At 34.4% G+C, this 26,656-nt stretch overlaps 1 protein-coding gene across 2 annotated transcripts; it reads right to left on the bottom strand.

Annotated features, from left to right (window-relative positions):
- Positions 1-3: 3 nt before the first annotated feature.
- LOC127972130 (FXYD domain-containing ion transport regulator 5) lies at positions 4-25,495 on the bottom strand. Of its 2 annotated transcripts, XM_052575436.1 has the most exons (10): positions 25,330-25,495; positions 19,124-19,180; positions 15,979-16,046; positions 8,695-8,793; positions 8,201-8,341; positions 7,529-7,585; positions 6,631-6,660; positions 4,514-4,588; positions 4,359-4,404; positions 4-665 (listed from the first exon to the last, which is right to left on the bottom strand). In XM_052575436.1, exons 1-10 carry the CDS (start codon positions 25,449-25,451, stop codon positions 641-643), a joined length of 720 nt encoding a protein of 239 aa, XP_052431396.1. In that variant the 5' UTR covers positions 25,452-25,495; the 3' UTR covers positions 4-640. The 2 variants fall into 2 exon arrangements, with proteins under 2 accessions (XP_052431396.1, XP_052431397.1); XM_052575437.1 differs by lacking the exons at positions 19,124-19,180; positions 25,330-25,495 and adding an exon at positions 11,093-11,138 and having other exon boundaries at positions 15,979-16,052.
- Positions 25,496-26,656: the final 1,161 nt, after the last annotated feature.

The raw sequence follows: 26,656 nt of genomic DNA, 5'->3' as shown, positions 1-26,656 counted from the left end.
ATAAAGATTTTTTTTTTTTTATTAATTTTTTTTTACAAGGCCATGATGTAGATGGTGAATTCAGATACATGAATCTCTAAACAGACTGAGCCAAACTGTTTTTATTCTCTCCTCTTGGGAGAACTCATAATAAATGTGTCTGATGGCCTCTTGAGGGCGCTTGTGAGCCACATAACGCTTTTTTCCATTTCCAAAAGATTGACACATCAGAGGATGCACAGAATTGAAATAATAATGACAATAAAACACAAGTACAGCTTTACGTTGTACAAAGTTTGACACTTAAACCGAGCAGTTTGGTGCAGGAGAGCAGAGGGATGAAGGGATTTTGTGTCTGAGACGCGTGATTACGCTGGGATCTGCCGAAGTCCCAGCCGTTGTGTTACCGCTGGCGTTTAGTGCCGCACAATAGCACACATCTTATTCCCCGGCTCCTCTGTGTGACAAACCCAGAGATCAGTTTGAAATAATGAACACACTCACACACACAACCTCTCCATCTTGTCCTTATGATGTTGTTTTCACAAGGGGGAAATGCAAGTCTGTAACCTCTGTGGAAACAGGTCTGACTGGCTCCTTTGTGTTCTCCTGCTGTACTTCTGTTTATTGTCGAGCCAGCTGATCAATGCTGGGAGAAGTGTTAACTTCTGGTCACCTCATATGAACTACATACACAGAAAAAAAAATGGTTAGTAAGAGATTGGAGAGAGAGAAATACACTTTCTCAGTTTTCTCAAGCAAAAACAAACAGACAAAAAAAAAAACTTTAAAGAAAATCAGTTCACCTGGAGGCCATTTTGACACTGAACTAGTTTGTCAACATTTCCAGAGCTTAACTTTATTAAAGATATATTCCACCCCAAAAGGAAAATTTTGTCATTAATCGTTCTGAACTTGTAAAAGCGTCTTTCATCCTCAGGAACACAATTTAAAATATTTTAGATGAAAACCGGGACCCTTCTGACTGCCCCATTGACTGGCAAGTAAAAAACATTGGCAAGGTCCATAATACGTATTAAAGTCGTCATCAGAATACTCCATCTGCCATCAGACGTGCAATCTGGGTTATATGAAGCGACGGGAACACTTTTTGTGCGAAAAACATATAAAAAATATAAACTTTAACTTTTTCTTCGTCTACAGTCTCCTTCTGTGTCTCTCCATATCACTGTATGCTGCTTATTATGGATGGGTGAATCGATCCTGAAGTATCGATATATCGATACTGATGCAAGTATCGAAAGTATTGATACTCATATAAAAATATTGATACTAAGGTGTTTTTATCTACCAGTGATTTTGTTTATTAAACAAAAAAACAATGCCTACAATATGCTTAAATTGGACGAATAACTTATGTTAGCAAATAATTGTGTGGAAGGGATTTTCCTCCTCATCTGAACACATGCAAATGTTGCAAGGCAGAATCAATCAATTACAGAGAGCGTTCACTCACTTCTGACAGTGCATTTAAATAGAGCTGCGTTTCCCAAGAGCAGCCTATAATAAGAAAGCATTTATGTTTTTGGAAAAGGCAGCCCAGAACAATGCAGAAAAAACAGGCTCTATGTTTGAGTTATTTCACAATGAACCTATTGAAATCGTACCCTAGTTTGTGCAGTACATTTATTTAAATCTGCATGTTAAAAGTTCATATTGCTTATGTTCTATTCTGTATTGTTAATATAAATCATACACTCTCCGAATAAAAAGGTTGCATTTTATGCATGCAACAGCCTATTACTGGCAGTCCCTTATGACAATGAACCATGGTTAAGTGAACATAGTTTAACTATAGTATTTGTAGATTTCCTTGGTTACCACTACAGTAAACAAATTTTAACCATGTGTAAACAAAAATATAACCTAATAAGTTGCAATTACGGCATATTGAATGTTAAAATGCATTTCAAATATAAAGTTAAGTTGGTATTATAACCCATTGTACTCATAATAATTAAATACATTTAATAATCTAAAAGTTCAGTTTAGAATCGATATCGATGATACTGGCCAAAAGTATCGGTATCATATCGAAAACAAAATATGTGGTATTGCCCATCCCTACTGCTTATTATTTTCAGCCGCGCCACAAGGGTGTGCATAAGCAGCATACAGTTAAATGGAGAAACACAAAGGAGACTGTTGACAAAGGAATTGCTGAACAAAATTGTAATTTTTGCTTTCTTTGCTTACAAAAAGTATTCTCGTTGCTTCATAACGTTGCGGTTGAACCACTGATGGCAGATGGACTATTCTGATGATGCTTTTCATACTTTTCTGGACCTGACTATGTAACTTACTTGGCAGTCTACGGGACAATCTCACACCACCTGGTTTTCATCCAAAAACATTTTAAATTGTTTTCTGAAGATGAACAAAGCTTTTACAGGTTTGGAACAACATGGGGGTAAGTGATTAATGACAACATTTTGATTTTGGGGTGGAGTATCCCTTTAAATTGAACAGGAATGCAGTGTTACCAAGAAGAAAACTAATTATTTGTCAAATTTGTCTGCACTGTAAGTTGCTTTGGATAAAAGCGTCTGCCAAATGCATAAATGTAAATGAATGGGTGCCATCAGAACAAATGTTCAAATGGCTGTTAAAGACATCACAATAATCCACAAGTAATCCACATGACTCCAGTCCATCAGTTAATGTCTCAAGTAACAAACTGCCGGATTTTTGTTTAAAAAAATCCATCAAGATATTTTTAACTTCAAACCATTTCTTCCTGCTGCAATTCACATCTTTTATCAATAATATTGCTTTCTCCATTGAAATACTCATCTGATCTGAATCAGGAGAGAAATATGCACAGATCAAACACCATTTGAAAGCAGTCCAAAACAATTCTAAACAAATATGTTGGTAGATTTTGATGTGAGAGGACAACAGGTGATGGACTTTTGCGCTGGAGTAAGTGTTATTATGGATTATGTGACCGTTTAAAGTTAAAACACCTTGTTTCTTATAAAACATGCACCTTTTCACTTAACATGATATTTTAAAAAATTGGATTTGTGTGGATTACTGTGATGATCAAATGTAAGAACTCTCATTCTGATGGCACCCATTCACTGCAAGAGGATCCGTTGGTGAAGAAGTGATACTAAATTGATCCAAATCTGTTCTGATGAAGAAAGGTGAGTAAATGTTTTAACAAATTTTCCTTTTCCTTTAAAAAAAGTCAACTGAGAGCGGATTTATTCATTATAATTTTTTTTGCCTGTTTAAAATGACTGCTTACTTACTAAGTTTAACCTTCATTCCAAAGTCATATAAGGCCACTTTACAGCCCACAGGGCATTAAATATTCCATTAAATATAGTATAAATTGTCTGTTAAAGCCTCTAGCGGATTTTTCAGAGCAGCTCTATGAGAGGTACAGTCAAGTCAACAACTGCTTTCTCTCCAGCTAAAGCGTTACTGCTTGTTACAATTTTGCAGAGAAAGAAAATTATGCCTTTTTGCCTTAATAGCCGAGACCATTTGAAAAAGCTCTTTTCATAGAGAAGTGTGTCATTATTCTTCTCTTATATTACTTAAATTATATACTGTTTTGTTGTCTCTCTTGCACAAGTCAATTCGGTTGACATTCTGCCCATGCAATGTCTGTGTATTTTTATTTTTAAATGTTCCATTTTCAAATGGCACAGACAGGTGTATAATAAGCACATTACAGTTAAACTCTTCGCATTCATCATATGCGGCGAGATTGAAATCATATGTTTTAGAACAATCTATATAAAAGCCCTAATGGCGTCTAAACACAATGAAGTCCATAATGATTATAAAGACACATCAGAAAGTTACAAAAGACGGCAAACGTTATTATGCACCCAATCACTGGATGATTCAAAATGCACATAATGGCTATGTACGAACTGAGCAGACTTGCAGACTTTTAAACGAAGTATATAGCATGTATACTATATGCAGCATGCATATGTTCTCAAATTAACTACTACATTTGCCTAAACGGGATGCTTATTAGAGATTACAGCATGGATTATTGTATCCGTTAATAAACCCAATTTCCAGTGCCAAAATCTGTGACATCTTCACACACATAAAAAGTATTAATAGAGCCACCAACTACTTTAGCATATTATTCATAATAGAATGTTATTCATCCATATACTGTATATACTTCATGTAGAAATATATTTAGGCAATCCAAAAGCATTTAAATAGATCTTTGGTCAGTCCAATCAAATACTGAATAAAGAAAAATGTTAAAAATGGCTACTTGTTCTATTTCCAGTTCATTCATCATACACCATAGGTATGCCATTGAAAATAACTTCACAGCCTCACACACAAACACACACACTAGAGAGTTTTTCGCTCACCTTCCTTTGCCAATACGACACCGTGGCATTCGTTTCACTTTGCCACCTTTCAGATGGAGGAAGAATGAAAAAAGAGAGGAGAGAGGTTTGGGGATTTGAAACGCAACGGTTTATAAAAACAATCAGGACTGAGACTTGAAGTTGGGTTTACTTACAACCAAGCACCATGATTCCCATCACAAAGAGAACCGCAGCGATGATTAGCCCTGCATTTCGTACAGAGGAGTAATCTGAAAAAATAAATAAATAAATAATAAAAAAAAAAAAAAAAAAAAAACAGTAATGCTGTCTGCTAATCAAGATGCAGACACACACTCACAGAACAATCCAGTTAAACAGTCTGAAAACATACATAAAGTCACATTTATTTTATATTTCATGTTTATGTGAGGATGTCACAACAAACTTTAAAGTGTGTCTCAAAATGTTGCTTTATAAACAAATCTTTTATCCCACACAGCATAGAAAAAATAGAAATCATTTGCTGTCATTTGCTGTTATCATTTTTGTAATTGTATTGCAGGAAAATCTATCATCTGTGTTTACATCCTACATTCAAATTTATTATGTTTATTAAGTGTTTTTCCTTATGGCTGGCAGATGATTCCTGGTTTTACACTCCGTCTGGGAACATTCGGTACCCACAAAGCAGGCAAAACCTTGCACACACACAGGCTTTGAAATAACACAGAACCAGCATAAAACACCCTTAACTGATGACCCTGAAATACATTCAGGCACTTATAAACGTAGTTCCTGGGGAATGGGTGCAGAACAGAAGCATCTACGGGTCACTGCTAATGAGGCTATTTCCTGAACATCAGATGCCCTGTAGCTGCCCTAACAATAGGAAGTGATTGAAGCAGCGGCTGTCGCCAGGTCATAAGCTTTCAACTACAGCTCTTGAGACAGTAATAGTGCTCCCTGCTCGGCTCCTCTGTGCTTCTTATAAACACAATACTTTCCACTGACAGGGAGATTGAGTTCATCCAGTCTTTGTTAGAATGCACTGTCAGCGGCTCATACCAGAAAAACCAGCAGACAATTAACACCTGAGCTGCACATATGTGACATTAAAAATAAAACTGCCACATTTCTTGATTAGTTGGTAACGAGTTCCACAAGATCCTTAAATATGTGGTCTATTAAAGGTACAATTTTTAAGATATTTAGTAGTGAAATATCCAAAAACTACTAGGCTAGTGTTATATATTTTGTCCAGCTGATTACTAACAATATCTCTAATGTTTTCAACTACTTGTAAATCATGAGAAAATTCCCATTTTAAACAGTAACACAGGGCAGTGCAGTCGCCTGTCGATGACGTTAGTTACCCTTTGTTACTGCCTTTACTGATGTAGAAACCACATGACAATAGTGTCGTGGACAAATGCGGAAGTAGCTTCGCTACAAACTTCAACTAGAAAGAGATGCCGATCTCGCTTGTGTTTTACTCGACAGGTGAGTGGTTTTGATTTGTATCTTTACAGAAAACGTATGCTATTATAACGATCAAGAAAATTAGTATAATGGGGCATACATGCCAAATGCGGGGCATCGCATCTCTAGATTCGTGTGAGGACGCATCTGAGTCTTTGCATTGACTTTGTATGTAACCTACTCGCGCAAATCGTTAAACTCGCGTTAAATCCATGATTTATCTTTTATTTATTGATGGCCATCAGCAGTTGGGTAGAAGACAACAAATCCCATCATTCCACGCTCCTTCTTAGCGTCATCAAACCACAGGATTGTTATTGTTTTGATAGTGCGCCATCTTGTGGCAGGTCCTACAACCTGTACCTTTAATGTTATTGTTAACTGAAACTATTTCAAAGAACAGTTTTTATTTTTGGCTGAACTAATTTTTTATTAAATGTTTAAGATGAAGTACAAAAATAACTTAATATTAAATAAAAATGAAGCTAAATAGAACATTTTTAAAAAGAACAAAAGAACATATTAAAATGAAAATTGAAAATATAAAAATAAAAACTACTTCCAAATATGACATACAATAATGATATATTACTACTAAAATAACACTGCTAATTACCGTGATGTTTTGTCTGTTGCATGCTTTATCCATTAAGTAAGACTCATAAGTCCAGTCACATGATTTAAAGTATCATCCATGTCTGTAGAACAAATGCTACGCCATGAGTTACAGGCCGACATTCAATACTCTGGGTTAGGGGATTGTTCTAGTCGTAATTGTGATGTCTGCATTAGCAAGCACCATTAATTACTGAATGATTAAACAGATACTTACTGTAATGAAATGGCTTGTCCCATTCCTCATCTGTTGAGGAAATTGCACAGTTTAGAGAGGTTTTGACATCATAAACAAGACTTGAAAACATTCTATGTGCCTATAAAATGTAATTGACTTTATCATTTTCACAATATGCTAACTAAGCCAGTAGTATATGTGTGGGTGTGTGCATGTTCATGGTGTCTAATGGGTCTAATGGGATGAAACAATCTTTCACCTGTTCACCTTACATGACCCCCAACACTAATTTTCTCTGAGTTAATCAGAATTGTGTCAATGAGATGCTGTTTATGCAAATGACTTGATGGGTAAAAATACATTTGATGGGTTTTTCATATTTCATTATGTATGATAGACTGGAAAAATTAAATCCTACCCAACAAATTATGATAAAAATATGTCGTTATTTAATATATATATAATAGTGCAATACTAAATTAATTAAATTGTGAATAAAATAAAATAAATATATATTCTAGTTCAAATAAATGAGTTATTTTGAACTTTATATTCATTAACAAAGCTTAAAAAAGTTTCACATAAAACATTTAATTTAAAATGTAATATTATTTCACAATATTTGTGTTTTACTTTATTTCTGAGCATATGAGACTGCTTTTATAATTTCTAAATCTTACTGTTCCCAAATGTTTATTCAAATTAGATTAAAGTGTACATTAAAAAAAAACAATTCCAGTGATTATTAAGGATTGATATGTGTAAATAAAATATTAAATATATATATATATTATATATATTAATCAATTTATATATTAATCAATAATTATTTGACATATTTTAATACTATTATTACTTTTAATATAATATTTTACAAATTAGAATATTAATTGTATTATATGTGTACACTTCTTTTATACTGACGAAGATGTTTTACCCCACACCACAGCTTTGAAGGCTCTGGAGCTTCTGGAGGTGCTGGTGTTATGGGCCGCTGCAAAGAGGAAATGAGAGGGAAGTGAGGTCAAGGAAAAATAGAAGGAGAGAAACCTAATCTAGCATGTACATTCTTTCCCCAAATGTGCAGAATTATGAATAGAAGTGAGCTTTTGAATCCCGTTTTTGTCCATAATGTAGGTTGACAGCAAAGACTTTCAGTGTGAAAAGCAGACGCTTCCTCTTATCGCAGTCCTATGGATTTGTCCGTAATTGCTTCTAATTAAATTCCAGCAGCACTCATTCTCTGTCCAGCCTTGTTTTTCAAATTCAATTTTTGCATATTTCAATGGCGCTGCTCTCTCAGGATATATGGTTGGTTGATTCTTCATAAAGCATATCTGCTCGCCGCGACAGTGCTCCTCAATCCTGTGGAAACGCCGCATTATCTTTAAGCCTCTCAGCATTGAAAGAGCGCTGAACATTTTCTAATTACCTGCTAATTAGTTTCTAAGTTATGTGTGCCCTTGATATGAATTGCATGAGTAAAGAGGAAGCCTCTCAGCTATTCATGCAATCCTCGGCTCTGTAACCCTTTCCCAATCCCACAATCCCTCACTGAAAGTCCTTCCACTGAAACCAAACTTGTATTTGAGTCAGAATCAAGGCTTACGCTGTGCAGGGGGCGTCTTTCCAAAGGTCACAGCGGAGGTCACCGGAGAGTCTGTAGAGCTGTCCGTGATTGCCGCCGTCACGGTGAGGTTAAACTGCTCTGAATCTGTGCTCGTTGTCACCCCTGTCGCATTGGGGTTACCTGGAGGAATGAGGCGAACACTTTCCTGATTGAATTGTATTTGAGATATAAGCCAAAACAAATATCGCTGGCTTTATTATGCCACCAAAAATCAATTCCTTCCGTGACAGATCAAACTTTACAGAGTATGTTATCAAGGTAAACGGAAAACGAAGACATTTTGTACTGGATCTGTAACTCAGTTTAGCTGTAATGGAAACACTTAGATTCAAAGCCGCAAATAAATTGGAAACAAGTATAGAATAAACATATAAAACTTAAACTGATTATTATATAAAACATAACAGGCAATTCTGAAATTTGTGTGGTTCTGGTGGCAAATAAATATGGTAAAAATGAAATAAAAATCCTACCCTGACCCACATTTGTGGGTTTAGAGCTATAAGACATAGGTGTGGAGCGTTCCAGTGGTGTCGGGGTCTCTGTCTGTGTCACGTTCTCAGCTGCATAACCTTTATATACAGAAACACAGACACATTTTGGCTTTAGTGAGTAAAACTTTCATGAAGATGGAAATAGTTTGGGTGGAGAAATCTTGCGATTCTCTTTTGGTAATAAAGAGTAGGCATCTATATATGTGAGGTCATCTGGAAGCTGATCATATCTCGTATATTTTGGAGTTGCCGGAAAATATGCTTTCTGGGATACAGTTCAAGATCGTGGGATACTGATTTCCCAGGGGAATTTTCAACAATGTACCTTGGCCATTTTTCAAAAAAAAAAATAAATAAATAAATAAATAAATATATATATATAAATATATATATATATATATATATATATATATATATATATATATATATATATATATATATATATATATATATATATATATATATATATATATTTGGAATGCTGATGAGTATCTTACCTTATTATTTATAGCATATAAAAAGACCATTACCAGAAAATGGCATTAGCAAACACCCGATTAAAATGGGTGGATAGAAATCTATTGCACTGACTTATAATTTAAGGCCCAAAACTGAATGATTTCAAAGTTACAGAAAGAAATATGGACAAAAAAATAAAATAAAATAAAATAAAATAAGATAATGAAGAAGATGCCAAACAAAATATATATTTTTTAAATTATGAATGCATACATGTACTGTATGTAGCTGGTCATAGAGATATGCTACTATAAGATATGCTTCTTTTTCTATTCTATTCTATTCTATTCTATTCTATTCTATTCTATTTTAAATAGCTTTACTTAAAAATTAATCAAATATTATTTTATTTTTATTCATATACTATAATACAGTTTATATGAACATATAAATATAGACACCATATAAAAAGATAAAGATAATAAAGTAGCAAGACATATGCCACTTACTCTTTTTATGTTATATTATATTTTAAGATAAAATTTAAAAAGAAGAAAATATGTTTTTAATCAATCTAATCTAATCTAATCTAATCTAATCTAATCTAATCTAATCTAATCTAATCCCATATAAAAATAGCTATATATAAATATAGACACCATATAAAAAGATAAAGATAATAAAGTAGCAAGACATATATGCCACTTACTCTTTTTATGTCGTATTATATTTTTAGATCAAATAATAAAAAAAGGAAAAATGTTTTTTTTTAATCAATCTAATCTAATCTAATCTAATCTAATCTAATCTAATCTAATCTAATCTAATACCATATAAATATTTTATAAATATGGATACCATATAAAAAGATAATCTAATAATCTAATAATATAATTAATACTATCTAATAATAATAAAAAAATAAAGATAAAAAACATGCTCTGTTTATATTATATTATTCGCTTTAGATTGTCAAACATTAATATATATATATATATATATATATATATATATATATATATATATATATATATATATATATATATATATTAATGTTTGACAATCTAATATTTTTTTATTAATATAATACAATAATAAACTGATAAAGTAACTTAATAAAGATGACAAGTAACACTTTTTACAAATACATTTTGACTAATATCTAATACAATTTAGCATTCATCCTCAAATCACAAAATTACTAATAAAAGTACAGAAGGAGAGGTTGAATACAAATCTGATAATTTCGTTAAGGACGCAGAGACAAATATATAAGACTTCAACAAGAGCATCTGATTTTTTTTTTTTATCAAGCATAAGCAACAATCTCCTTTTGACACCATTATGACTTATGAATGTTTGAAGAACACACTGAGCACAATGATCCTGGCCAGCTTCAGAGTTCAAGATTACACACACACAAGTAGCAGATTAATGCAAATGTATTCTGAGGCTGGCATAATAACAGTGTGGTGATGTAGAGTGCAGCGGTTGTAATGAAGGCAGGCCTCTCATAGACCCTGCCACAGAACAAGGACTAATTGTGGTCTAACAGAGATGGGTCGCAGCATTTTTGTATGCATTTTCCGGCTACGCGCAGTTTTTCCAATGAATCCCTTCACAAGATAAATGGCCACATGAGACTGAGCAATTCTACTGGCAAACACTGTGATTATTGCACAACGGCTATAATCAATCTTTTATTGGAAGTATTCATCTGAAAAATCCCACATATTAGACCCGCTGGTCATTCGTGGTTTTGGGTAATGTAGGATTTTATTAAAAATAGGCTTTATCAGATTAGGCTGACAAATGTTTATGATGTATACGTGTAACATAATAAAAGACGTATAAATGTGTGTGTGTGTGCGTGCGTGTGAAAGAAAAAAAGAGAGGAGGAAGAATCATGATAACTCACTTCTGAAGATGAGTAACAGAAGAAAGGCGGAACCTTGCAACACGATCTGAAAAAGAGAAAACTCCCACAATCACCAACAGACAAACGCACGTCTCCATGACTGTGGAAAAAGGTGGCTGTGCAAAATTACCCTTTTTTTGTAAATCTTCCCACAAAGCACTGTTTTTTTTATTATTATTATATTCTCTTTTATTCTTTTGCAACTTTAAAGCAAGATGAGCCCTCTCTACTTCCATAATGTAACATTTTTAAAATTTGAGAAAAAAATTATCTATATGGAATTGACTGGGTAGTAAAAAAAAAAAAAAAAAAGTGATGTAGCAGAATAGAACCAGACTGAATAAGAGTTTGTCTTTTTAAGGTCTTTTAGAAGGAAAATTTATACTTTTATTGATCGCAAGGACACCATAATAAATGTGTGAGAAAATACTTTAGCATTTTTACAATAAATAAGTAAATGTCGTTCTTATGAACTTTCTGTTCATCAAAGAATCCTAAGAATATAATTATTTCATAAAAAATTTATTCAGCACACGTTTTCAGCTTTGATAAGGTTCTTGAGAAGCAAAGCAGCATATTAGAATGATTTCTGAAGGATATGACACTGAAGATTTGAGAAATGATGCTAAAAAATCTGCATTGCATCACAGGAATGAATTACATCTGAAAATATATCTAAATAGAAAACAGAAATTCTATACAGTTTTCACTGTATGTTTCATCAAATAAACACAGCCTTGGTGAGCATTATCTTACAAACCCCCAAACTTTTGAATGGCAAAATACTGAAAATAAGTTCTTTTTTGATTTCATGTTGAATATTTAGAAGCCCTGCTTGTGTTACAGTGTTTTACGGTTTTCTCGTGCTGCCGTGAAAATTCTGCCCATGTAATGAGAGCGTTTGAGATGAGAGGTCTTGTCATCTCCCAATGTTATCATTAGCCAATCAATTCTGAGATGTGGTTGTTTTGTTCCTTTTGATCCATAAAAGCCCAACAATAGAAGGCTGCCAGTGTTTTTGAGGGGAGGGGTTACTTAGCAACAGTGACATGAGCAAGCACACAACACAAACAGTGGATTATGACACATCAGATGACAGGCCGGCATTACAGTCACCAAGCTCTCCATTAGTATAATCAAACAACTGCAGCACCAAAAATACCGTTGATCTGTAGGTGTGAAAGAACAGACTGTCGCAGACTGGGCCAAAACTCACTGCTTTAAATGTGCACCAATGACAGCGAGTCTAAGTGTGTCAGCGAGCGTGGGGTAAGATGTGTCACTGGGTAAACTGTGTCAACCCCTCTATCTGGCCAACATTGCACAGAAAACATCTATCACATGAAAAAAAAAAGGTAAATTACTTTTTTTTCCAATGTCAGAGTTTCTAAATGAAAGGCATATATCATCGAAGGTGTAAAAATAAACCATGGACTATAAAAAAATAAGCATTGTTTTTCCATAATGGAAAAATAATCAGCTTTCAAAAGTTTGGGGTCGGTAAGATTTTTAAAAAATAAATTGTTTCTGAAGTCTCTTATATACTCACCAAGGCTCTATTTTACCAAATATACAATTAAAACATAAAAACTGTGAAATATTAGTGACCTGACATCCAGCTAAGTATGGTGACCCATACTCGGAATTCATGCTCTGCATTTAACCCATCCAAAGTGCACAAACAAAGCAGTGAACACACACACCCGGAGCAGTGGGCAGCCATTTATGCTGTGGAGCAGTTGGGGGACCCAAGTTGTGGTATTGCCGACACGAGACTCAAACCCACAACCCTATGGTTAGGAATCAAACTCTGTAACCACTGGGCCACGACTTCCCCTTAAATATTATTATAACTGAAAATAACTTTCTTCTTTTTGAATGTATTTTAAAATGTAATTCACTTCTGTGATGCAAAGCTGAATTTTCAGCAGTCATTCCTCCAGTCTTCTTCAGTGTTACATGATTTCTCAGAAATCATTCTAATATACTGATCTGAAAAAACATTTCTGATTATCATTAATTGTCACTGACTCACTGATAAATAAAACTTTCTTTGATGGATAATTTTTTTTTAAAACATTTATTTGAAATAGATTTATTTACTGCAAAAAAGGCATGTCTTTAATGTCACTTTTGATCGATTTAATGTGCTTGCTCAATAAAATTCAATTTCAATTTATTTATAAGCACAACTAAACACAACTACCATTGACCAATGTGCTGTACAATATAAGGGCATTAACATAATATAAGATACACATAATATAAAATAAGACAAATACTAGGTCACAGTTAAAACTCCAAGACACAAGGCAAGACGAATGCCAATCATTAATAAAAAGTCAGATCAAATACAAATATTTTAACTTAGATTTAAAAATGGATTGTGTAGGAGCAGGTCTGATTTCCACAGGTAGACTATACCAAAGTCTCAGAGCGGCTACTTGATCACCCCTAGACTTTAGTCTGGTTCTAGGAACCACCTTCAATTGGCAGACCTAAGAGCTCTTGCAGGTTGGTGTTCTATCCACAGATCAGACAAGTACAGTATGAGGGGACTAAACTATTTAAAGGCTGTAGTGCACATGCAAACAATGTAAAGACTGAAGGACAGGAGTAATATGCTCACGCTTTCAAGCTCCCGTCAAGACTGGCAGCAGCATGTTAAACAATATGAATTCAGTTTATGGAAGATTGACTAATCCCCAAATAATCAGAGTTACAATAATCAAGCCTCATGGTGATAAAAGCATGGATTACTGTTTGAAAATAATTAAAAGAAAGAAAGGACTTCAGTTTTATTAAGGTTCGCAACTGGTAGAAGCTTGACTTCACAAATTTTTGTAGACTTGTGTATCAAGCTTTAGAGCACAGTCTAAAACCATACCCAGATTTTCTACATATGGTTTGACACAAGGTGCCAGAACACCAAGATTTATATTTGGTATACAGTGTGTATCAGAAGGGGTAAACACCACAATCTCTGTTTTACTCTCATTCAGACTTTAAAAAAATTATGCTTTCATATCCAAGATGCAGGCGGCCACCGGGTCTAATCCATTCTTATGTTTCAAAAGAATATATATTTTTATGTCATCTGCATGACAATGATAACTTAAGTATAAAGTAATTTTAACTTGCATAACCATGATTCTCAAAGATAGATCTGAGAGGAAGCATATCCAGAGAAAATAAAATTGGAGCTATAGTAGAGCCTTGGGGTTCCTCACAGGTCACAGAAGGTGATTGCAGTTACAGGAAGTTACAGAAGAAAAGTTAAATTTGCCAATATCAACTAAGAAACTCCTGTTTGACAGATAAAAAACAATTTAAAATATTAATTTCTTTGAAAAATGTGAGCTAAACTATGTCAGATGCTTCAAAGGTAAGATGTGCCAGTGTCAAAGCGAATCATATTTGCGTTCAAATGCAGAAAAAGTTATTTAATTCATCTCGTTGATAAGTAATAATCATATAGAGAAATGGTATAAATACTGTATTAGGATGAGTAAATGTAACATAACTAAATGCATACATTCTCACCATTATAACATTAAAGATATCATAAAATCAGTAACAACCATCAATTATTATTATTATTATTATTATTATTATTGTTTAGGGTTAAAATTTAATTTCCAATCTTTTAAATCATACATAAATTTAAAAAGTCATCTCTGTTTGAACAGTTTCATGTTGTTTTGTCTGATTTAGTAACAATATTTCAACAAATTGTGCAATGTATTCATCTGTAACAGCTTCCTCTAAGCAAGAAGAGACGTGGCCCTAAGCATGTTCTGCTGAAATCTGCATATGGAGAATGCAGCTCAGCATGGAGCCTTTGTTAACTTACAGATTAATTGTATTGAACTCAATTAAGTTATACATATAATTAACACAAGTAATGACTACTGACATGTCAAAGATAATTAATGCATCAGTTCAAAGCTCTAGGCTAAACATTTTCTGAATAAGTGAGCAAAAAACAAATTATGTTACAATTATCTCCACTTTCTCCTACAACAACAAATATGAACGGTGCCTATTCAGAATTTAAGTGAGTCTTTCGTCACACTACTTCCTGAAAGCGTGAACTTCTGCCACGTGTTACCACTGAACATTCAATTTGTTGAAAGGTTAGATCAAGCCATTTACTCCTGTCTTGTATAAAACCTTTTAACGCAGAGATGATCCTGAGTCATAAAGAAATGTAACTTCATGGAGTGAAAGTGGGGTATGAACATAATTCAATGTCTCGACGGAGCTATCCATTAATATATTCATACTGGCAATAGCTTTCAAAGTAATATTTTTAACATTATAGAACATGGCATTAACTATGCAACTTTATAAGCTGTCATAAAATGAGAATATATATATATATATATATATATATATATATATATATATATATATATTTGCTTATTTTTACATTTTCCTAACTTTCTTAAAAACATTGAATAAATAAACATTTATTGTTAACATTCCACATTTATTTGTTCCTATTCTATTTTATTTTGTGGCCTCCAAGACCTTTTTCATTAGAAGTAGCCACTTTGATCTATGCGAGGGCAAGCATGTATTGAACTGTGGCGGTGTGCTCCATTTTCTTCTGCAGGTGAGTGAGTGTGTTTACTTGTTCCTAAAGACAGATGGTCCTCCGGGTCTTACATGATCGATGGATCAGATAAACGAATAGGCTGGTCCACAGTGACCCCACATGCTTGAATCACGTGTGCCTGTGGCTAAGCATATCATTTTCTTTTCTATCTCTACATCTCTGTCTCTCTCAGACGCTCTATTCTGCTTACCTTGTGGCATCCGTGTAAGCTCTGAAATGCCAAAATAAGCGTATACTTAAATATCAACGGTTTGATTTCACTTACCTTGATGTTCATTTTGCTCCTGCGTCCCACATCCAATCAGAGTCAAACAAAGCGTAGCATCTGCCGGTCTGTCGTAAAAGAGAGAATATGGGAGTCGGTTAGAAGGTTGACCACGCCCTGATGTCACACTTCCTCTCTCTGAGGCCTCTCGCTCTGTTCACATCTACCAGTCCTAATTTATGCTCGTCTCATCAGCTACTGTCTACAATTCAAACTGTGTTAATGCCGGCCTCTCTCACGTTGTGTGTATCAGCACTGTAACTCATTGTCTCTAACCAGCTGGACATTCAAAATCTATCCTGAAATCAGAATAAAGCCTGTATCTGTGTATATCCAATACATACAGGTCAAAAGTGTATTACTGTTTGATATAACTAAAAATACTTTTATCTAGTTATAAATTTCTCTCCTGCATGGCGTGCACTGTTCTCCTTTAAACGATTTACATACACTATGACATACACTACTATGTAGGCTTCTCTGAAAATAAAAGGAAGGAAACCATGTAACCCACAACCAGATGCGGTAACCAAACAGAACACGGTGTTCCAGAGGTTGTCATGACAGCAAGGCCTCCTAAGCCTTAAATTAGGTTAGTCTACCATCACAAAAGTACTGAAACTTTTTTCATTTAATATGTTTTAGCCTTCTCAAAAGAGCTGTAATGAACATCACACAATCTCTGAAAGCCCTCCTCCTACACACTCCAACATTTCTTGAGAAAGAAATTCAATTTTGCAGTTCTCAAATGATCAACGTCCTCATCTGTCCCTCTGATTCAATAGTAGGGTAAAGCATGGTTAACTGAATCCACCTGGTATAAATAGACCACTGCTTTGTCCTCCACATTAGACACCTACACATTATATAAATCACACTGTAAACCTTCTGTTCGGAAACAATAAACAACAGAAGCTTGCCAGAACTCAACAAAGAGGAGGCAGACCACCCCGTCCCCATGTCACGTTCTCAATGCTGACCCCCGCAATCCCAAGATTCCTTCCTCTCCTCTTTTTACAGAACGCTGCAATTTGTCACAGTATTTTCTCTTCCTTTGCCTTGTCTGTTTTGATCTAAAAATAATAATAGTCCAAAGCATTATACTATTCAGTTTCCAAAATATGGAACGTTAAAGCAACACGTTTTTATTTTATTTATTTTTATAAATTTCATACTATAGAAGTCAAAGTCTACCATTAATTGTTTGGCTACAAAACATTCTTTAAAATATCTTCTTTTGTGCCCAAAAGCTGTAAGAAATTCATACAAGTCTATAAATCCTACACCGTTTAGACTTAACATTTTTGCATAGTGAATGATAAAATGGGTGAAACAAAAGATTTTCACTTGTTTTATCATTCATTTACCATACAAAATGTTTAGGTCTAAACGGTGTAGATAGATAAATAAAAAAACTTGAAGTTTAATACTTAAGATAAGAAGAAGAAGAAGAAGAAACAACAACGTATCAAGCTATTATGTTCTCTGCACTATGGTCTCCTTATGTCGGTCCGATAAACGTTGTTCAGACTGCATGAAAAAAAAAGTGTTATTTCCACAAAAACTTTTTATTAACTGAAGTGGAGATGTAGGTCTAGTCAGTTTTTTCCCCTGTCTAGCACTACCTAGCTTAATAAAGAGAACAGAGTTTTAACAAGGCTGATTTGGAGCACCACTTAGCCTTGAGTGCATGTCTTTGCATTTGACAGAAAAAAGTGTCAATTAGGGACCAATGTAGCCATGATTTGTTGCTGGTCATCGCAGGATGGGACAGATGCATCATTATGAAATGATGAAGAAATAACTAGCTGTAAAACAACAGCAAACACAAACAAAATGATGTGTAGAGCATGCATATGAGTCCAGTAAATCTATTCAAGTGCATTAACATTTAGACTTATTCAGTTCCAGACTTTGTGAACTCATTTTAAGATTCCTTTAAGTGAAAAGTCTTCTCTTTAAAGCAGTAGTTCATGCAGAAATAAAAATGCTGTCATTAAATACTCAGGTGGATCTCATTTTCTGTGAAAGAATTTTTCAGATCAGGTTTATGCGCTGGATCAATCAGTTCGTTCAGAGGACTAACCTCCAAAAATGTTTTCAATAAATAATGACTTACATTTTTGTCTGTTCCTCAAACAAAGTCATGATATGACTTCAGTAAAATGTATGATTCATTTTGGAAAAATGTGAGATATATTATATTGAAACTTTTTTTTGCCACAGGATAAAAAAAAATAAAAAAAAGGTTTCAAGGACTTCCTTCTGGAAATAAAAGTTGAAATACGACTAACTCAGATTTGTGAGATAAAAACTCAGAATTAGAATATATATATATATATATATATATATATATATATATATATATATATATATATATATATATATATATATATATATATATATATATATATATATATATACACATATACATAAAAAAAGTAAAAATCGTTAAAAGTTGCAATCACCTTCTTTAATTATTATTTTTTCTTCAGAAACGGGCTGCCATGGCTCCATGGCTTTCACTATAAATTACAATAATTTTCATTATTGATAGAATATCTGTGACTCAATATATTCAGTAACACACTGACAAGACTTTTTTATATTAATATAATTAACCCTTTAACTGCCCCACCAAGAAAAAAGAATTTGAAAAATTTTTTGTTTGCATTTCTTATCTCCTTATGTCATTAGTTACCACACTGTATTTTTTTTCAACACGTCCCATAATTTTTAAAATATCGGCCTCTACCAAATGGTTGATATGTCACTTTATGGCAAAAGTACCGGAAATCATACAAATACTATGTAAATCAGAAAATATGAACTATAATGAATGATCAGAAAGTTATATTTCTCCGCAAATAGTACATTCTGACAGCAGAAAGGATTATCTGAAAACATTAGCTTAGCTTTTCTACGTTTACCATAAAGTGACAAATCAACCATTTGGTTGAGCAGGCAGTTAAAGGGTTAAAACAACAACAACAACAAAACATTACAAATTGATACAATGCACAAATCAAACTTCTTTTGATGGGATAAGTGCAAAAGAAACACCTTTCCAGATGAGTCTTTGATTACACCAATTTGGCTAAAAACACATGCCTTGATTATTATTGCGTGTTTTAGAGGTAATTACCTGATTGAAATCTTCTGAGGCGCCTGTATAGAAACATCTTTTCGGTTGTCAAGTATCCTAAAAAAAAAAAGATGGGAAATAAAGCTGTTCGAGAGTTGGCCTGCTATAGTCTGTCAGTTTCAATCACTTTTTAATGGTACTTTTTGTTGTAAACTAATTAGTGGTTCTTGCATATTTTTTATAGCCATAAAAACGAATGATACATCAAATTGCGCAGCTTGTTGAGGAGCGGTATGTTATTGCTTTTCAAAGCGATTGGGTAAATGATTTCAGCCTGGCACAACAACACAAAAGTCACTGGTATTTTCTTCAGAAAGCATTCAAATCTTGTTCTGTGTATCATGTATCATATATATTATAAACAACTCTGAATCTGCTACTATGTAATGAACATAAGTCTGTCTGAGAAAACAAAGATGAACCGCTGCAGTTGGAAAAGTCACAGCTATTCACACATTCTGCTCTGTAGCTATTCTTAAAAAAAGATTCTGCGCATTGTGAACAAAGCCACGTGGGTAATATCTGAGAATAACCATATTTGCAGAACTTTATCATCGGTGATTATGCAGTAAATTGTGTTTGCTTACTGTGTTGGCCAGCTCCACAATGCTCTGATTGTGAATGCACTGCGTTTTGTGTCATTTTCAAACAGTGAGTGAACAGAAACCAGGAACCAAAACATACTGCAGCCGCAGAGTAATGGGAGATAGACTGCAAGCCAAATTCAATCAAAATTCTTATTACCTTAGTTCGTATTGCTTTATTATTCCTGTAATTTTAAAATCTGCCGTGTGAAAAGACAATTTTGATAGAAAAGTTCAGCATGCAAATTCCATTATAAAATGTTGCTAGTTTGTGTTGAAGTGCTTATGAGCTGACGGCAAACAGTAAAAGGTTGTTTCCCAGCAACCCGCCACCAACCCGAGAGAGATACGGGTCGGATGAGTTACAACAAGCAGAACCGAGCTGGACGTGCAACTAAAACCCTGCATTTGATGCTCAAAACCAATCTTTAAAGCGAGAATAAAGCAACATTCACTGTAGCCTAGACAGAACAGTTTATATCATCCAAAAAGTGCCAGAGAAACACTATAAATTAGCCGGATTCCCCTGCTTCCCTGTCCCTGATGAACAACCTAGAATTGTGATTAATGACAAGTCATCTTTTATATACACATATAAAAAATAGATTAATCTGTCCTCTGCAGAGAAAAGTCATTTTTCACTTTTCAAAGTTAGAAAAAAAAAATGTGCAGAGTCAAGCGTTCTGCGGGCCTTTAACAGCGGTGACATAATCTATGTGTGCACAGCTGCAGCTACTGTAAACCTACTGGATGTAGTTTATTACAGTGCTCTACCCACAATTACCTGCGACAGATTTGTGCATGAAAGCTGGTTGGCCGTCGCTGACCATGCAGAGAGAGCTAAATTTATACAGCGCATCAAAATAAACTGCTTATTGCAGGACACCGGCCCTGATTTAAGGTAGGCTAATGCGTGGATGTAAATGAGTAAATGAGAAGACTGACACTGCAACAATATGACAGTAATATGAGGAAATTTCAATGCAATCAATCATTAACTAAAATTCTAGATTAAGCTTCTGTAGTAGAGTTCGTATGAAAGAAGTTAGTGTGACCCTGCATTGTGGACAATAAAAATTTTTCTAACAAATATGAGCGACGAAAATGAAGCCTTCTACAATTTGTACAATTTTAGCAATCCTATAATATCACTGCATATCACACTTTGCGACATGGATCTAATAAACTTGGATATGACATGCATGTATGCTGTACAATGATGACCTACTGATTCGTACGCTATGATGCACGTTACTATAGAAGAATAAAATGTCATCAGCACGCGCTGGTACACAAACAAAAAGAGCAAGACGTATCACACTTTAGTTTGTATGTGTGAGGGAAAAAAAGTGGAAGGGGATATGAGCTTAAGCTATGCAGTTGTATGTTTTAGCATCATGTTTTGTTGATTTCATTTCGCATTTTTATTGGCTGGTCAATAAACATGGGTCATAGCAGCAACACACTGTGCGATGATCGTGCTAAATTTCTGACACTGTCAGAAAACCAGTGTGGGCTATATTTGGTGGCAAGGCTAATACCATTCACATTAAGTTATGAAAACATTATTTCTGAATGTTCTCTGAACATTCCAAAAATATATATTTTTTAATGTTTTAAAAATGTTTATGCTTATTAAAGGAACATTCTATTTTTTGGAACATTCCAATATTATGGGAATGTAACCTGAATGTTCTTACCACGTTCTTAAAACAGCAGTAACATTTAAAAAATGTCAAACTAATGTCCTAAACTAAAATAAATAAAACATTAGGCTACTTTTTGGTTTAAAATTTTTGCGAACATTATTAATGACCAGACAACTCTAAACAAATGTTGCTGGAAGAATATTTGTTCATAACTTGCCAAAATGTTCTAAAAACATTCCCTGTTACACCGTAAAAAAATGTCATTTTGTAATTCTGCAATTAGTTATAACAAACTAAAGTTAGTTGCAATAAATATCTAATTTTACCATGTTCACTAAACAATGTGTACTTCTATGTTTTACAATATTTAAAAAGTATAGCATGAACACTAAACAACACATTATTACTTTTCCAAATGTTGAATTTAAAGTTGCTGGATTTCACAATTTACGGATCATAATCAAGTATTCTGCATAATAATTTTATTGCCCACAAGATAAACATCATACATCCGAAAAAAATAACAGCACACATTTCCTTATCAAGCAACATGATTTGAGGTTTATGTCCACAGCAGAAATAGAAGAATTATACTCTGAGTTTTAGCACATCTTATCTTGTTAAATCTTACATTTCCCAATATTAAAGCAACATTTGTTAGGATATAATGAACTGTGGCTGCGCTCTAAATCTTAAAAAGCTAGAGCTTTGGCACTTTCACCATCATTAGACAGATATACAATAGAGATCTGAGAGAATTTGCCCTTGGGCAAAACAGTATTTCACAGCACTGGCCAGATGATGATCCAAATGAAAGGAGAGGCAGTTTAGATGGTGTTCTTTTCCACTGGCGTGAGAACACACACGTTGATTGAGTTTGATTGTGTGTGTGTGGGAGTGTCTGTGTACAAAGACTTGTTATCATGTGACAGATTACAACATTCAAGCTCAAGTGGGAAAGTTTTAGTGAGGGCTTTGTGCTTTCGTCTGTGTAGCATCTGTGACACTTTTCATTGCTCTCACTGCTGAAAAGGGAAATGTGAACATACCAGGGGAAGCAGGGATATCTTTTTTTTTGTACAGAACCTTGACTGTTATCATCGCATCTACTATTGTTTACTTATAAAGAATCACATTTCATAAGAAAAATAAAAAATTCTCAGAATTTGTACCTGATGAGCTCAGACAAGCATTTCATTAATAAAGTAATTCCTCAAGGATTATGTTACCAAAACATAGTGTGTAATTTCAGCAAGATATGCTGCTGTTTAATATGTATGTGTGTGTGTGTGTGTGTGTATACAGTACAGACCAAAAGTTTGGAAACACCTTCTCATTCAAAGAGTTTTTTTTATTTTCATAACTATGAAAATTGTAGAGTCACACTGACGGCATCAAGGGCTATTTGAGCAAGAAGGAGAGTGATGGGGTGCTGTTCCAGATGACCTGGCCTCCACAGTCACCGGACCTGAACCCAATCGAGATGGTTTAGGGGTGAGCTGGACCGCAGACAGAAGGCAACAAGTGCTAAGCATCTCTCGGGGAACTCCTTCAAGACTGTTGGAAGACCATTTCAGGTGACTACCTCTTGAAGCTCATCAAGAGAATGCCAAGAGTGTGCAAAGCAGTAATCAAAGCAAAAGGTGGCTACATTGAAGAACCTAGAATATGACATATTTTCAGTTGTTTCACACTTTTTTGTTATGTATATAATTCCATACATAATTCCACATGTGTTAATTCAGTTTAGATGCCTTCAGTGTGAATAAAGAAAACTCTTTGAATGAGAAGGTGTGTCCGAACTTTTGGTCTGGACTGTATATAGATAGATAGATAGATAGATAGATAGATAGATAGATAGATACACGCGCGCACACACACACACACACAATACTTATTTCTATTATGTTATTTGCAATGGTTCAAAGCCAAAGATCTCCTTTGGCACGCTTAGCTCACTGTAACTCTCGGATTGGAGAAATTTACTGAACAGCATCATGGTTAACATATTCTAGTTTGCATCATATTGTGAACAAATGTTCTTTAATAGAGTTTTTTTTAGATCTCTCTCTCTCTCTCTCTCTCTCTCTCTATATATATATATACATTATGTTAATATACATTTAAATACTACTGTTATCAGAGAACATTCAAAAGCAACATTTCCATAATGTTTCCAAAGCAAAAATAATTAATGTTCTCTTAATGTTAACATTACATTTGTAAAACACTTAAATTGGAGTTTTAGGGCCACATTTACTAAACAGGGCAAATTACCGTAGTCATACTATACTAAGGGCAGCGCAAATAAGTGTAGTTGCAAATAAGCAGAGCCAGTCCTCTTATGACAAAGGCTCAGAATAATTTAAGACATGCTCTTTGGGGCATTAAATAATGGTGCAAACACCAGTGATCTGATAAGCTAAAATGTTAGTTAATTGTGTTGGGTGATTAATTTTATTTCTCTCCTCCCATAAATTTTGGGTCTGAAAGGGAAACCCCTACAAATGCATATTCAATAAGGTCAAGCGCAAAAATAACTGTCCACGCTTTCTTCATTGCACATCTTTACAAGTAGTGTGACTGTATTTTGTTTTTTTAAGTTATAATTTTGGGCATTTTTATGCCTTTAAAGGATAAGAGAGTAGAGCACTGACAGGGAAGCACTGGGCAGAGAGAGGGGAGCAGGATCAGCAAAGGACCTCAAGACGGGAATTGAACTCGGGCTGCCACAAGCACAGTTGCGCTATTTGTTAACGCACTCACCACAAGGGTATCGCCGCCAACCTGACAGTACTATTTTAATGACAAAAAATGAAATCTGGCCATAAAATGTTCAGAGAACATTCAGAAATAATGATTTTATAAACTAATGAGAACATTAGCAAAACATTCTTACAATATATTGTTGTTAGTTGGAACAAGACGTTGCCTGTATTTTTTCCTCCAACAATGCAAACCGTTCCAGAGGAAGTCAACTCACATTGCGTCCCTCCAAGCAACACATCACATTCCTAAAAGAATCTGTGTTTATGAATAAATTGGCTGAATGAATGATTCAATGACTCATACTCTCAATTACATTATTGAATCAACAGTGGACTGACTTTAACTGAAATATTGACTTTTGTCCTCTTTTTAGAGCTGCTTTACAGCAGAATTGAATTTTCTTTGCAATATTGGCACTTTGTTTTCCTGTCTAACACTGTAAAGCTGCTCCACAAATTGTACTGTAAAAAGAGCTATATAAATAAAGATGACTTGACAATCTTGACATTCTGTGTCTCATTTTGAATGCCATATTTAGGCTATATTTATTTAATGCAAAAAGTTATATTTGAAAGCATTAAACTGTGCTTACTGTCTATTGCAATGTGTGCTATAAAAATAAATGTACTAATTAAATGTGTCTTTTATCTTCTTTAACCGTGAATCACTACAGTTTTGAACAGTTACAAACAAACCATACCTTGGACGAATTTAACTGATTTTAAGAACCTTTTGATATATCTGCTTCACTGTACAGAGCAGTTGTATACATGGAGAAACAGCATGATGAATGCAAAACAGAAAACTAGACAATAAAAATATACAACATAATAACATTTCTTTTAATATCCTGCTGTACTACCTGATATAATTAACACCCCGTCCTTGATTTGCATAACTTTGCTGAAACAGTTGCAAGAGTGATGTTTGTTTATCTGAGTTTGAGGCCTCTTAGAAATACAACAGAAGAATGAGAAGATAAGGTGAAACACATCTCCCGGAAGCTAAAGATAATCACTAATGGTTTATTTTCAATATAAGCCTTTATCTTTTATTAAAACAACTAGATACCCAGATGTTCTTCAGTATCATGGAAATATTAAAAACACAGGTATTTCCTCCACCATAAGGCACCTGCAAAGTAGACAACATTAAACGTGCCTAAAAGAGGGTGGTAACTATGGCAACAACGATAAGTTCACACCTCCAGACGTCGTGGCTGCTTGAGGCGTTTGACATGGCAGGTGAACTGGTCAATAGGGCAAGTGGATTGTGGGTACACAGAAGAGAGGAGATGAGATCGGCCAACCTTAAGCCATTGGACATCTGCTCCCTGTCACGGCGGAGCCAGGGCAGAGGGTCACGGCCAGGGCTCCACGGACATGAAGGCCAATCTCAGCATTGCACTGGAGGAAAAGGGAGGGAGATTGCAGAGGTAGTTTGCGTGCCAAACAACACTAATAAAATCTCAGAAATTAAGAGCCACAGAAGACAATGGGTTATAGACTACCTTTGATTTACAATTAAACAAGCTGTTTCGGCACCGGACAGAAGCACTGGCGTCCTTCCCAACGTGTAATTCTCCATCCATTCTTGATAAGCCAGCTTAGTTGAAAGCATCCAGCAAATTAAACAGAAGAAACAAGACAAATTTAAAATAAATATTTCAACCACTGAATAAAAGTTGTTAATTTGCCACTTTGACGCTCTTCTAAACTCATACTGATAAAAGACTAATTTTCTTCGTTGGAACACAAAGGAGATGTTTTGCAGAATCTAAAAGCTGTTCTTTCCCATAAATTAAAGATAGATCACCGCCATGGTCTGTCGAGATCCAGAAAGGACTAAAAAGCACAATAAAAGTAGATTTAAAGCATTGTGGTACTGTTATGGACGTGTGCTGAAGTCTGACACCGAAGAGAAAAAATTGTTGAATGAAGTTATTTTTGTTTTCTTTGTGAACAAAAAGTATCCTCGTAGCTTTATAACACTGAGGTTAAGACATTGATGTGACATGGAATATTTCAAAGATGACCTTTCTGGGCCTTGAACATGTCAGTTGCATAAGTGTCTATGAAGAGTGAGAAAACTTTCAGATTAAAAAAAAAAATCTTAATTTGTGTTTCTATAGTTATAAGCAAAGGTCTTATGAGTTTGGAACGACATGAGGTTGAGTAATTAATGGCAGACTGTTTGGGTGAACTATCCCTTCAAGGTAGTAAAGTTTTTTATTATTATTGTGATATATACAAAGACACTTAATTATTTTTTAGAGAGTAAGATTAGGAAAAGCTTGACGGCCATTTTTCCTGTTATATGGAAAAGTGTAACATGAACGTTCTGCAAAACATCTAGTTTCTCACAGAAAAAAAAGAGAATATTATGTGTTAGGAATGACATGTAGGGGAATACATGATGTCAGAATTTTTATTTTTGGGTGAACTATCTCTTTAAGGCAACCTTTTTCTTCCCCAAGCCAGCAATCTTGTCTCAGGCCAATAAAAAATTTAGCCTTTGCCTAGATTTTTTTT

This window comes from Carassius gibelio, chromosome B15 (assembly GCF_023724105.1).
Source record: "Carassius gibelio isolate Cgi1373 ecotype wild population from Czech Republic chromosome B15, carGib1.2-hapl.c, whole genome shotgun sequence".
NCBI lineage: Eukaryota > Metazoa > Chordata > Actinopteri > Cypriniformes > Cyprinidae > Carassius > Carassius gibelio.
Note: the sequence above shows the minus strand (reverse complement) of the source record. Positions and strands in the feature narration are given on the sequence as shown.

Coding starts and splice junctions, on each gene's coding strand:
- LOC127972130 (XM_052575436.1), bottom strand. CDS start 25,451: ATGTCCAATGGCTTAAGGTTGGCCGATCTCATCTCCTCTCTTCTGTGT. Junction 6,661..7,528: donor CTTCAAAGCTGTGGTGTGGG/GTAAAACATCTT, acceptor TTTCCTCAACAG/ATGAGGAATGGGACAAGCCA. Junction 4,589..6,630: donor GGACAAGCCATTTCATTACA/GTAAGTATCTGT, acceptor TTATTTTTTCAG/ATTACTCCTCTGTACGAAAT.